The 12,908-nt window shown below is 51.2% G+C and overlaps 6 protein-coding genes across 6 annotated transcripts; 3 read left to right on the forward strand and 3 right to left on the reverse strand.

Annotated features, from left to right (window-relative positions):
• Window positions 1–704: 704 nt before the first annotated feature.
• J4E79_005964 (uncharacterized protein) lies at window positions 705–1,967 on the forward strand (the record flags this gene model as incomplete). Its single annotated transcript, XM_049354839.1, has 1 exon — window positions 705–1,967. One exon carries the CDS (start codon window positions 705–707, stop codon window positions 1,965–1,967), a length of 1,263 nt encoding a protein of 420 aa, XP_049210962.1.
• A 1,281-nt stretch (window positions 1,968–3,248) lies between these two features.
• Window positions 3,249–4,952, forward strand: J4E79_005965 (uncharacterized protein; the record flags this gene model as incomplete). The annotated part of the gene is made up of 1 exon (XM_049354840.1): window positions 3,249–4,952. One exon carries the CDS (start codon window positions 3,249–3,251, stop codon window positions 4,950–4,952), a length of 1,704 nt encoding a protein of 567 aa, XP_049210963.1.
• A 196-nt stretch (window positions 4,953–5,148) lies between these two features.
• J4E79_005966 (uncharacterized protein) lies at window positions 5,149–5,947 on the reverse strand (the record flags this gene model as incomplete). Its single annotated transcript, XM_049354841.1, has 2 exons — window positions 5,149–5,351; window positions 5,404–5,947. The coding sequence occupies 2 exons, from the start codon at window positions 5,945–5,947 to the stop codon at window positions 5,149–5,151; spliced, it is 747 nt and encodes a 248-aa protein (XP_049210964.1).
• A 335-nt stretch (window positions 5,948–6,282) lies between these two features.
• On the reverse strand, window positions 6,283–7,206 carry J4E79_005967 (uncharacterized protein; the record flags this gene model as incomplete). The annotated part of the gene is made up of 1 exon (XM_049354842.1): window positions 6,283–7,206. One exon carries the CDS (start codon window positions 7,204–7,206, stop codon window positions 6,283–6,285), a length of 924 nt encoding a protein of 307 aa, XP_049210965.1.
• A 1,207-nt stretch (window positions 7,207–8,413) lies between these two features.
• On the forward strand, window positions 8,414–8,802 carry J4E79_005968 (uncharacterized protein; the record flags this gene model as incomplete). The annotated part of the gene is made up of 2 exons (XM_049354843.1): window positions 8,414–8,697; window positions 8,754–8,802. The coding sequence occupies 2 exons, from the start codon at window positions 8,414–8,416 to the stop codon at window positions 8,800–8,802; spliced, it is 333 nt and encodes a 110-aa protein (XP_049210966.1).
• Window positions 8,803–10,855: 2,053 nt separating this feature from the next.
• Window positions 10,856–11,404, reverse strand: J4E79_005969 (uncharacterized protein; the record flags this gene model as incomplete). Its single annotated transcript, XM_049354844.1, has 1 exon — window positions 10,856–11,404. One exon carries the CDS (start codon window positions 11,402–11,404, stop codon window positions 10,856–10,858), a length of 549 nt encoding a protein of 182 aa, XP_049210967.1.
• Between the last annotated feature and the right edge of the window lie 1,504 nt (window positions 11,405–12,908).

Genomic DNA, 12,908 nt, shown 5'->3' on the forward strand with positions numbered 1-12,908 from the left:
TGCTTGGTGAGCACAGGCTTTGCGATAGGTGGCGCAGAACATTGTCTTATCGGAGCACGGGCTTATGACGTCAGGCCAAAAGACTTGGGAGTCTTCAACCGAGCCCAATACTTTCCACGAAAGCCACTGTTACTGCATTTCTTGGATTGCGTTGACGTTGCCCAAACCGCACCTCTGGGTTCGGTACAACGAGCACTGCCCGATCGCGAATTAATCAGCCAATAGATTGTTTCGCAGGAGCAGCACACGTAAGCTGCTAGGTAAGTTCCGCACGTATCAGTGCCGCGCGGCCGCTCACTAGAAGACTTTGCCACATGCAAGGCGCCAGGGGAAACCTCCAGATATTCGTCGGAAGTTGCCTTGTTGGAAGAGTTTGAATTCCGTGTCGGCAGGTTTAACCGAATCCATCGGCAATGCAGCCTTCCCTCGCCATGCAAGTGCGAAGTTTTGATCTCTCATCGCTCCTTCCTGGCACCAACAGCAGCATATGATTGTGGCGTAAGTTGGTTGATGAGATGAGATTTCACTGAGATCCATGGTTGCGATACACTGAAACCAACCTGGGGAGGCTTACATTTGACACGTGATTCCCTTGCCGTTTCTGCCTGCGCGTTCCTCTATGCGAGTACTTCTTCGCTGCGCCTTTCGGATTAATTCACAGTGCAGCGCAACGATAACCCCCACCCTCAACCCGCGCAATCACCATGAATCTTCCTCATCTCCTCTCGTCCTCGCTAGCGCCAGTGCAGGAGACTCTCATTTCGTACCTCGGCCCGAAGGAGTTCTCGACATTGATTGAAGTGTCGACAGGCGTTCGTACTGCGCTCATCAGCGGGCTTCCTTCATGCTACCAGAACATTGAGACAAAACTCAAAACCTTCTTCCAGGATCCCAAGGCGTTCAGACAAGTTCAAGCCAACACCGGCGCGATCATTGGCGGTGACTTTGCCCGCAAGTTCATTGCTAATGAGCTGCAAACTCCCGTGCAAGAACTATACATCTATACACAGTACTCAGAGGTTAAGCCCTTGGACCTCCGTGCCCCAATATTCGACTTCCTGGAGCAAGAACGGTGGATCGCTGATGAGTACAACATGACGGGCTTGACCATATTCCGAAAGTCGCAGGCCGAGTATGATGGGTTGACCGTCTGTGTCTTGGATTCGAGGGATTCTCCTCTATGCAAATTGCTCCACGCGGCTTCATCTACCGCGACATTAAACTTTATCACTTGGAACAGGGCATACTCTTTGTTCCCGCAGACTACCTTTATCGACAAGCAGTGTTACGTATTGCAGAACCTGCCTGCGGATAAGACCGCGGGTATGGTAAAGCGACATGGTGATTACCTTCGGGGTCTGACATGCGACGGTATCCAGACTCGATTTCTGCATTGGGAAGATAAGTATACGAACCTTGTTACTCGCCCCCGCCGCGTCGGCGATAAGTATACGTATACGATTGGACTTGACCCTACAGGTATCGATTGCAGCACATTAGCGATACCGCAGACTGTCGTGGAGTTATCTACCTTTAAAATCAAGCTCTGGCATTGGAGAAACAGGAATGGTGGACGTGGGCCGATCACAAGTTACGTTATGAGTGCAATTGGCGTGGATAGCGCTGTCCTCAAACAGTCCTATGTAGTCCTGCATGAAGACGAAAAAGATCAATGGGAGCCCGACCAGCCGGCACCATCTAGGCTCTTTAAGAAGACGATCCATCTTGTATGCCAGATCGGTGGCTTGCCGATATTGGAGCTTGCAAAACTGCCAGAGAACGACCGCCCCATCGAGTACAACAACATTATGAACCAGAGGTCTCGCGAGGTGTTCGGGTGGAAAAGCACCAAGGTACCAGAGACGTGGTCATACTACGACGACGACTTTATGAAGCAGCTGGGGAAGCTGTGGAGGGAGCACGAACGCGACGAGATGGAGAAGGGCGATGATCGGACTAGCCAGTAATGAGAGCGACTGGAGGCGAAGCCGGAGCAAGTCGGCGTTTCGTCGGACGAGAGCGAGGATATAGCGGTTCGTTGGAGAGCGGTTAGTCGCGCGTGTGGATGAGGAATGTTTACAATAAAATGGCGTCAGTGCGAGTTAAAGAACTCGTAGACAACTTGTGGTATAATGTCAGTCATCCAGCTGAATTAGCGTCATAGATAGCGGTGGCCAGCGTGAGGCGGAAGAACAATTGGCGTTCTGAACCCAAGCCTTCCATATCTGTTTGTATGATCGTTCGCAGTTGCCTGAAGGTTGCAGACTTCGACTTGATGATGAGTTGCCGTGCTGATGATCGTGCGTACTGGCCGATGCGGGGTTCTTTGTGACAAAGCGCGTGGATGAACCTGAGATCGGAGGTTGTCGTATGATCATCCCAACTATGCGCAACCATACGGGGTGTAGATGGGATGAGATGGATGGCGACTCGGTGACGCGATGTGAGGTGCTGAAGTGAGGAGTTGCTTCCGTAAAGAGGAGAATGTTGTCAGCCAAGCCGCTAATGTCCGAATGCGGTTGTGACGCGTTCAGTCGCGCCGTCGACGCGTCGGAACTTCATCAGCAACACGCCGCTCTCTGCCACCAATGCATTCGCACCGCCCTTCGCTATCACGCACATCATACGCAGGGCGCTCTCGATACCTCCAGAATGCTTAACCTGCTCTTCAATCACTGTCTTGAGAGTTCCCAATTCGCTGTCAACGAACTACTGATGGACAGCAACCAAGGAAGGACCCATTTCACAATGCCGCCTTTTGTGAAACTTGCGCACCAGTGCTATCACGGTTCCAATGGATGACAGAAGCTCTTGCAGAACAATTGAGCCATTCTTTTACATACTTTGCGACAGTATTGAAGTCTTATCCTGGAACACTCGTATCCATCGCTTGAATCGTCTCCAGCCGACGTTGGTATCAGTTTTGTACTTGCAGTCATCATAGTCTCACAGCGTACAAGACTTTTCCCATGAATTCTCTCGGCAGGAAGCAAACATGCAAGCACATAGCCCTCGAGTCAACTGTGCTATCGCGATGCTTCAAGTAGCAAACTTGCGAAGATGATGAGATTCACTCAGCGGAAGCGCCTCGACAGGTTAAAAGCATGTGTGAGATTTTCCTTTCCACCCATCACCAGCTTACAACCTTCCAAGCTCTTAACCAGTCACTCTTTTCAACTCGACCGATCGGAATCCAGGTGATACTCGCAACCTCTCTCGACACATCGGCCCTGTCCACCGAAGGCATTATGTCTCAAGACCACTACCAGGACAATAACAGTTCTCCTGACTACATCGACGACATTCTCAAAATGAGCTCTCAAGACCTGCAACTCCTCTATGAAGCTCAATTCCCAACAACTATGGATAACGAGGGCACAATGCTGTCTGCCAATGGCGACCCTGTGTATTTTGCTCAACCTGGCATTCAAGATTATGGCATAGGGAATTATCAGCCGAATGATGTTCCTCTATCTGCACTTGACGATGGTCAGTATCAAAATGGCTTCAATGGCTACAGCCAACCGATGCTCGAGCAGTCTTCACCCCAGCATTATGCAGGCACCCCACCTCCTCGTTATTTATCCATAGAGCCTGTCAGTGCTACGAATACGCCAACACATTTGGTGGACGTACACTCGCCATTCGACCCCTGTTACAGTTACATGACACCCAGCCCATCGGCACCCTCTCCAGCTACTGCAATAGCTCTAGTTCAACCCAAGTTTTTTGGACTTTCGTTTCGGAATCTGGCAGAAGCGAAGGATAGCATGCTTAACCGCTATATCGAAAACGACTGGGTGCCGCCTGCCAATGACAGCACTATTCCGACTACTGACGAAGACCGAGCTGGACACGTCGCTGAGCTACTAGCAGCAATGAAAGACACTTCTGCCTGCCCGGACAACCAAGACAAGGACCGATTTGCGAAACGATTGACTCCAGGTGCCAAAAAGGCGATTTATGAAGACCAGATGGAGAAGGTGTGCTGGCAGCTAGTTGACACCGCTGAGAAACTACATTTCTTCGGCCCGAAATCGTTCTCCATCTACGACACGACGCCACTGCAGACGATGTACAAATCCCGCAACCTTACTTTTGGTGAGCGTATAGATAGTCTCTGTGAGCTCTTACGGCTTTCCAAGGGTCGCTGCTTCTCGCTGCTCAAGGGTGAGAATCTTGAAACTACTGTGGGTGCGGCTCCCGATAAAATTACAGGCACAATCCTGAACAATGAACAGAATGGAAATCGCCAGAAGTACATCGCAGAAGGTCGAACGAGGGTGAAAGAGAAAAAGGCTACGACGTCACCGGAAGATCAAGCCTCAGTCACGGACGGTGATAAGGAACTCGAGTCAGGTGTCGCAATGAGCCTGCCTTCGAACGACCTTGAGGAAGAGTTGCATCTAAATGTCGCGACGAGCCTGCAATCATCGGGGCCTCTGCCACCTGCCGACATTGGGGCGAGTATCATCGGCGACGTCCAATCGAACAATACCCAGACTGTCTCTCAGTACGCGGGCGACAATGGCGGGCAGTACGAGAACAACCAGCATGTCACTGGGAACTCTTACCGTCATGGCCCTCAACCTGTCTTCCATCACGCTCTGCCCTCGCCTGGGATGCTATCCCCGAGCATGCGTTCGTCGAACATGGTTTCACCAAACATGCTTTCGCCATCCGCCTCGTACGCGCCGACTCCAACGCCATCGCTGCACGGAATATACTCCCCGAGCACGCAGCCATCGCCGGTGATGCCCTGGACGCCGTCGCCGTCTTATATGCCGCACATGACCCAAGCCTATTCGCACACTCCATACCAACACCTAGTTGCCATCCCTAGACCCAATCGGGTGATGAAACGCAGTGCCGAAGATGCGCAGCTCGGCATGGATCCTTATGCACCCGTCCAGCGCCCACGCTTTGATGATCAACAGACCTACTGGCAATGAGCCCGGACCTATCGCGGAAGAGGATGAAGCTGTAGAATACTGGTGTAGTTGTAGCTGGTTCGTATGAATGTAGTCTACACATGGAAGATTTGGTATCAGGTACCACTATAATGAATGGAAATCGGACACGGCCAAAGTTATTCTTCTCTGCCCCAAACATGTGAAATAGGCATGCCATCATCGCCTGCTTAATCCATCAAGAACTTTCATCCTGGTCCGCCTTTATGCTTCTCTCGAGCCAGTCTCTCAACTCATCCATGAGTCCACATTGCCCTTTCTCCACTAAGCCCAAAAGACTTTTGGCACTCTCCGCTGGTAGAAGCACCTTGTATGTGTCGATAGCCCCGGTCTTCTTGTGCTCTTCCGGCAGTAGTTCTCTCACTATCATACTGAACCAGACTAGGCACTTGTTAGTGTGAATCGACAGCGTCACGGAGATGAGTTGACATACAAATCCTCTGGTATTCCCGGTTCTTCCAATCTGCAATGCCCTTCGTATTCTCTAGGTCTGACCCGGCGCCCAATATAAGACTATCCATTTTTGGCCCATCGTCCGTTGTCCCCTTCGTATTGCGAATCGTTGTTAGACGGCTTATATTCGGCGGTTTGATCCAGTCGAATAAAGGTTTCTTTTCCGGATTTTGTTCGAGGTTTTTGCTGTATTTGTATACAGCGTTGTCCTCTTCCTCGACCTTCCAGCCAAATCTGTGTTCACAGTTCCACTGTGCGAGAAAATCGGTCGTGCAGGATTGGAGTATCGTTCCGTTCCACACAACACATCCGACCACGAAAAACCTTCGACGTTCATCGTCACGTTTGGCGTCGGGGTTAACCAGTGCTAGCCGAGGGTTTCCTTTAGCTTGCTCCAAGAATAACGGTGGCGGGTTGAGCTCGGACAATGCCTTATAGGCAATACCCCAAGGCTTACTCATATCCAGCTCATCCGGGTTTTGGGGTTGATATTCGAATTCATCTCCATCGTATTCTACAAGCATTGTGTGGAGAGCCTAGAGGAGGCAGGATGTATTTTCTCGTAGTGTTGTATAAGTGAGAAAGATCCAAGCATTACTGAGCACAATTTATACTCCAAAGAGTATGAGCAATCATATAACATGACTGGATTGCCTCTGTTTGCCGTGAGTCGTGTTGTCCGGCAAATACCTACGAGGTGAGTGATGTGTCTTCATTGAAGAGGTTCGACGTCGCGGTAGTCTTCGCATGGCCTGGCGCACTGGGGTGGGTGAGGAGCGCTTCCAGGAGAAGGCGCACGTATGATACCGAAATTGGGATACTCAACGCCATGAGTTACCCATCCATCTCGTTGTTGTCCTCACTCTTCTTTCCCGACATCGCCTCTAGCCCACTCGGGTCCCTGCCCTTCTTCCTGGTCTTTCGCCAACTTCTTCTCAAGCTCCAGCCTCGCCTTCTCGCCAAACTTCTTCTCCCACTCCTTGTCTCGCTCTTTCTGCGGCGCGGCGAACTGCGTACTCAGACCACCTCGACTCTTGACTTGCATCTTCTTCTCCGCAGCCTCGTTCTGCTTCAATTGCTCCTCCGCGCTCTGAATCCTGCGCTTGAGGCTGATCTCAAACATGTCCCTTCCTTTGTGCCTCCCCTTGAGCCCGTTGTCGTCCTTGTCGAAGTAGACGGCCCAACGCAGCCCTTCCTTGCCCCACGGTGTGTCCGGGTCTTCGTCGGCGCCATCCCATTCGTCGATGGCCATGAAACCCTCCCAGCCTTCGAATGTGAGATGCGTCTCGTCTTCAGTCCAGTCCCAGACACCCACGTGATGCATGATGCTGCCGGTGCGGTTCGAGTAGCGCAGCTCGTACGTCTTCTTGTCGCAATAAACCCAGTTCAGCATCGGCGGGTCGTCGCTGATCGTGGTAACCAATCCCCTCTCCGGCGGACTCCTATCTTCATCTGGGTATGCAATATAAAAGCCTGCAAATGCATGCAGGGGCTCCTTCCCTTCCCCATCTATCCCGTCCGGCCACATGGGCTTGTTGTCCGCGTCCCTGGGCACGACCCAGACTTTGTCGTGGCGCACGACGAGGATGCCATTGTCGATTTCTTCCTTCGCGATCGGATCGGGGTCGTCGCAGGCTACGAGGCAGTTGAATTTCCACATGCGCGACTCGTTGGCGGCTTCTTCGTTCTGCTTCTTTTGGTGCTCGACACCTTGCGCGACGCCGGTAACGACGGGGATGGCGACGACGCAGCCGCCGAGGAAGATACTCAGGGGAAGCGCCATTTCGAACTATGCGATTGAGGGGTAAGGAATCGGGTTTAGAGCGGTGGCATCGTGGGAGGTCGGAAGGCTGTTGTCTGGTGTGGTTCAGCCGACGGTGGGATGCGAAATCGCGTTGCGTCATGATCGACAGGGAGCCTTCCCCGATAGAGACTAGTAATCTACCCGTCGCTGCCACGGTGCATCCAAACTCACGGAACGACATCCTCTTGGCTTTGGTAACCTCCACGGTCAGCGCCGAATTGCATCTTTCATTTCCAGGCAAAACCGCGTTTTTGGTGTTTACGCAGTGTACGCGCGCTGCACGAGACCGCGATGACTGACCACAGCTTACGGTTGACTTCAAATGCAGAGAAGACCACACGCTCGTCGCTTGTTGACAGAAAGAGATCGCACACATCGATAACTATGGTACGATTTATTATTTTGACATGTCCATTCGCTAGAATTGTAAACGGCACAGTTCTAGTTGGTCGGCTGGGCCCACTCTTATCCAGCCGACCAGAGTTCAGGATGGATAGTCGCGTAGAGTCAGAGGTAACTCTTGTACCATGGAGTAAACCGTAGATTATGGTAGGTTTGCTGCTCATATAAAACACTCTTTTGTTCTCATTCAAACTCCATCTTGACATCTCATCTCATCAACATTTTCTCCAACAAAATGTTTTTTCACCTCTTAGCAAACGTCGCCGACGCAATGTGCATGCATCCAGACCACCTGGGCGAAGATTCCAATACGCAATACATACCGTCATCGTATTTGGCTCTAAAACATCGCAAAACATCCAGCAAGCCTGTTCGAACCGGTCGTCCCCTCCGGTCGAGTGTCCCAAAAGTTCTCTCCCGAGCGAGAAGCCCATCGCCATGCCCATTCACCCACCAACCACTAGCGCAAGAATTGGAGCAATTTCCGGCATATGAAGAAAACGACGGCGACTGGGAAGACTGGAAGCGGAATAATGGAAAGGTTACAGTAAATGACCATGACATCGGCCACTGCATTCGACACTGCGAACATCGCATATGCCGCTCCATTACCGACAAAGACAGGAAGCGCAATATCGAGCCCAAAGCATGCAGATGTTGCAGGCAACTTCCTATTCTCGAAGACAACACTTTCAGGCAGGAAAGGATATCGCGTCTTCGACTCCAGGATATCCTGGCCGCCCAAAGAGCATTTGAGAACGCTGACTGTGGCGAGGCAATCACCATGGACCTAAAATCCGCCACCGCCCTAGTCAGAAAGATGCGAAGCATGGCATATCTTGATGTTACAAAGTATCTCCGCGGATCCAAACACTTCAAGAGAAGCACCACGCTTTACCCTGCGCAATACCTCGCCGCTACACGTGCAGCTAACATACTCATCTCCAAACTGCTCAACTACCTCTCGATCACGCTATCGCCCCTCAAGAACCAAGCCCGCACACTCACCATCGCGGAACTGGTCAAGGAAATGACGGAAGTCATGCGTTTGGACATCTTCTGGTGGGTGTCAGAATGGTGTTTCCGCAACCAGGTTGAAAAAAGGGATAATGCTGTGGAGAGAGCGTGGAAGCTGAAAGGGTGCTTTGGCTTGGCGAGAAGGACTTGGATTAAGGGAGCGATGAGTAAGGGGGTTGAGGTACTGTTTGAGAGGATGGAAGGGATTGTAGAGATGGTTGTTGCGATGCTGTTGTGGTGGGATAAGGAGATGAGGACGGAGAGAATGAAGAAGGCCTGGTGGGAGTTTGAGAGCTGTGGGAGTGAGGAAAGCAGCGAGAGTGGAGAGAGCAGCGACAGTGAGGAGAGCTGTGATTTTACCTGGAGTTAGTGTACTTGATGTCTCGTACGCCGGATCAGTACCGTCACAAGCAATCAAAGAGTGAAAGCTCCCGTGTGCATCCACCATCAATCCGCGGTCGAGCAAACCCGAACACAGCGCTCAGTACACACCTCATATACGCACAACGTCCCTTTCCAGACGACCAAAACCATCTCAACCAAAACCATTGTATTTCACTCCCTCTCCCGAGCAAACATCCACCAAGCACCCTTTCACCCGAAACAATGAAGTTCACAGAAACCGACTTCCTATCCACATCCCCCACACCACCCAAACCTCCACGCTCACACCTCCGCATCAAGATCCCCTCCTGTAGCCTTCGCCTCCCCGTCGCCCCGCCATCCCCTCTCTTCGCCGGGATAAACGAAGACACAAACACCCACCGCTTCCCCGCCTTCCAAGACGTCCTCAACATCCGCAAGAGCGTACCGTCGCCAGAACCGCACTGTACACTTCATTGCAACCACGGAGTCTGTGTTAAACAGATGATAGAAGGGTTTGGTAGCCCGCGATGTCAGTGTGTTTTAGATGAGGAGGAGGAGTGGAGTGTGGAGTGGTACCGGCCTGCTATGGAGCTTGAGGAACTGGATTTGATGTCCATTGCTCAGAACACGGAGAAGTTTGATCCCGCGCAGGAGATTGATATACATATCGAGGACGCGATGAGGGTGGTCTCGTATCTGGAACCGCGCGCTTTGGCTCGGGCGATGGACAACGGGTTTCTGAGACGCGCTATGCTGGCTGATTTCGGGCAGGATGAAGAAGGTACGACAAGGGATGCGGTTCATCGGTTCTTCTATTTGATGAGGGTATATTTCGATCGTACAGTCCACTCACCAGGCCATCGCGTCATGAGTATCGAACAGCTGCGGTGCGAGTTGGATGTGTATGTTTGGACGTTGCTGGACGAGTGGGTCATGAAGTATTGTGACCGGAAGACGCAGCGGTTGGTGCGGAAGGATAACGGCCCGGAGTGTATATTTAACGCCACCTTTGGTGCTCCGGCGGCGGTGCTGGAGCTGTGGTATGAGTGTGTTGAAGATATTGTTGGGGTACTGATATGGCGAGATGAAGAGGTTAGGTGGCGGAGACTAGAGGGTGTGATTGGGTTTTGTGTTGTGTTGATCATGTTCTTCTTGTTAGTCAGTATTTTGCTTTGGGGAGGTCTGGTGTCGCATATCTGATGGCGGTAAGGCTGAGTCAAAGAGGGGAATTCTTGGTATCAGCATTTAGTTATCGAGGTTCTACACCATCGCACTTTGGAGGTCGATTCGATTGCGGCGTATCATCCCATTCATTTCAAATACATGAGCTCGTTTTTCCACGTACTCAGCATGGGGCAGATCGCTATCTGCATGTGCATATGCTGGAACGAGTAGGCCTTCATCAGCCCAACAAAATGCAAACACGCAGCAATCACCACAGCGATGTGGAAGATCTGGTGCGATGAGAGCCACAGGTCAAATTTGCCTTGCTTCCAACACTCTGGGAATTGCATCTGTCTTCTGTTAGTCCAGCTATCGCTGAGCGTTGCAAGGCACGACTACATACCATAAAAGGACCCAGACTAGCCAGGCAGACGAAGCCGCAAGCCAACCCCCATCGTAAGCCTGCCATTTCGTCCATTCGTTCCCAACCGTACAATTGAATACCCCTCCACAGCGGAAAAATACCAGCGGCGGCAAAAGAGACGAAAAGTGGAACTACAAGGGCCTGTGCCCAAGACTTGGAAGCCAGAGGCGAAGCAAAGAAGAGCAGCATGATAGCGCCAAAAGCCGTGAACTATGTTTCATGTCAGCAGCTTCTAACCCACTTCGTAGCACCAAATCAACTTACAATGAGCATATAGGTGCGCATGAGCTCTACCTCGCAGGTGAACGTGTAGTATAGCGTCGCAATCAAACTGCCCCAGATAAGACACGTGATGCCCGCAAAATCCAACTGCTTGCCAGCCGTCGCCACAGATTCTGAATGGTCGAGGACGATGTGGTACGTGACGGAGAATGACATGCACAGTACCACACCGCCGAGGAATGCAGACAATGCCAGTAAATCACCGTTGCGTGGGGAGGGGAACCACTGTTTTGGGCCGCCTAGTTGCGGTAGGTTGTAGGTGGTGAGAAGCAAAACAGTGACTAAGAAGAGTAGGTGGGTGTAGATGTTTCCGGTCTCGTTATGGAGGTATGTGAGGCTTTTGATGGATTGGCGGTATGAATTGCGGGCGGAACGGTATTTGGTGACGATGTATTGGTTTTCTTGGCGCCATCCTGGTAATTGTCCGTAGTTGACGAGCGAATTCTCAATGGAAGGATCGTGCTTTTGCCCTACAGCGGTATTTTCTGGTCCTGACGACATCTTCTCGTTTTGATCGCGCATGTTGTTCTTGGTGATAGTAATCTGGGCGATGTACTGCTGCAACTTCGAGCAGTCGTAGCTATTATAACTGATACAACCCACATCTTCTCGCAGATGACGTCTGCCACGATTGTGCTAAAACAGGTACAATAATTGGCGTCACCTTGGCTAAATGTTGACAACTTCTTGGGGTGTACTCCGGAGTACTCCTAATGGTAGCACGCTCGACTTGTAGTCGCATTTGAAGGCGAAGTAGCCGGCTGCTCGGCAGTCTTAGGTTTGCTTAGCTCAATGTTCGACTGGTAAACTACCATTAGGCCGAATCTGGGGATGCAGTTTGCTTGGCGCACGATTAGGCCTCTGGAGACCGTTGGGCGGGAATCCGTAGCGTTGCCGCAACTCCGTCGTTCCAACACTCTGGAAGTCTAGAACCTCATACTCGACGTATTGACTGATCTTTGGATGAAGGACTGTGTGCTTGCTGGATTCCGAAACCGGCTTTCATCTTGTTGAGTTGTGAGGATATGTCTCCATGTGATGTTGCAACGCCACCAAGTCCAAAGGTATCAGCGCCTTGCCGAGTTTGTATTGCTAGACTCTGTCGAGTAAAGGTGCCCCCAGAGCTTTGTTCTGTTCGCTTTCACGTTGCTTAATCGTCTGCCAGATGGGTTGCAGTCGATCTGGCCCAATACGTTCTCATCATGCCGAAACTGTATAACTCAGCCGGTTCATGAAATTCGGCATCTGTCTGCATTTTGACGACTTCCGCAATCCAATGTTCCAGAAGAGGCCCAGTTTGTTTGTGAAGTGTATCGAGAAGCTGGACACAACGAATGCCTTCAATATCGTGGATGCGCTCGAGAAGTCTCAGCTCCGAGTTCTCGTATGCCTGCATCGCGTAAATACCGATAGTCTGACAAGGTGGTTGTGTGGCAAATGTTGCGCGACACATGCCTGGGTACCAATAATACATCGGACCGCATTTGGTAAATGGCGATACAGCGTCAATTCATCCATTGCTACAAAATCCCGAATAGTGTTAGTGGGCTGTATGTGGATTCAGGTTGGAGCGCGGTCTCGGCGTCGGCGGGTGGAAGAGAGGTGCAGAAGGCGCTTGGACGATGCGATGACATAATCTCGCGTAACCCGCACTAGATCTAATCTAGACTATCACGTGTTTTGCTGGTCTCGCAGCAGCCGAGACTACGGCGAGTGGTATGGTACTTTGCATTGAAGTGCATCGATTCTCCAAACATTACTCACTAAGTACATAGACTTCAGAGAACCCACCTTTTCCGTCTGGTTGAGGTGACGCAGCAGTAGTAGCAATTTCCACAGTCTATAGCAAGAAAAAACGAAGTAATGGCATGTCGTGCTATATGCTCCACAAAGAATCATCAGCAGAGGTATCGGAAATCCACTCCGCCCAACACTCACTGCTGGTGTCGACATATTGCTCTGCGATATCCAAAGTCTTCCATTCGTTTCCCAACATCCTCATACCCATCAGCAACGGCCGTTGGCT

Source organism: Alternaria viburni (genome assembly GCF_023758015.1).
Source record: "Alternaria viburni strain BMP 2772 chromosome Unknown scaffold_11, whole genome shotgun sequence".
Classification (NCBI taxonomy): domain Eukaryota; kingdom Fungi; phylum Ascomycota; class Dothideomycetes; order Pleosporales; family Pleosporaceae; genus Alternaria; species Alternaria viburni.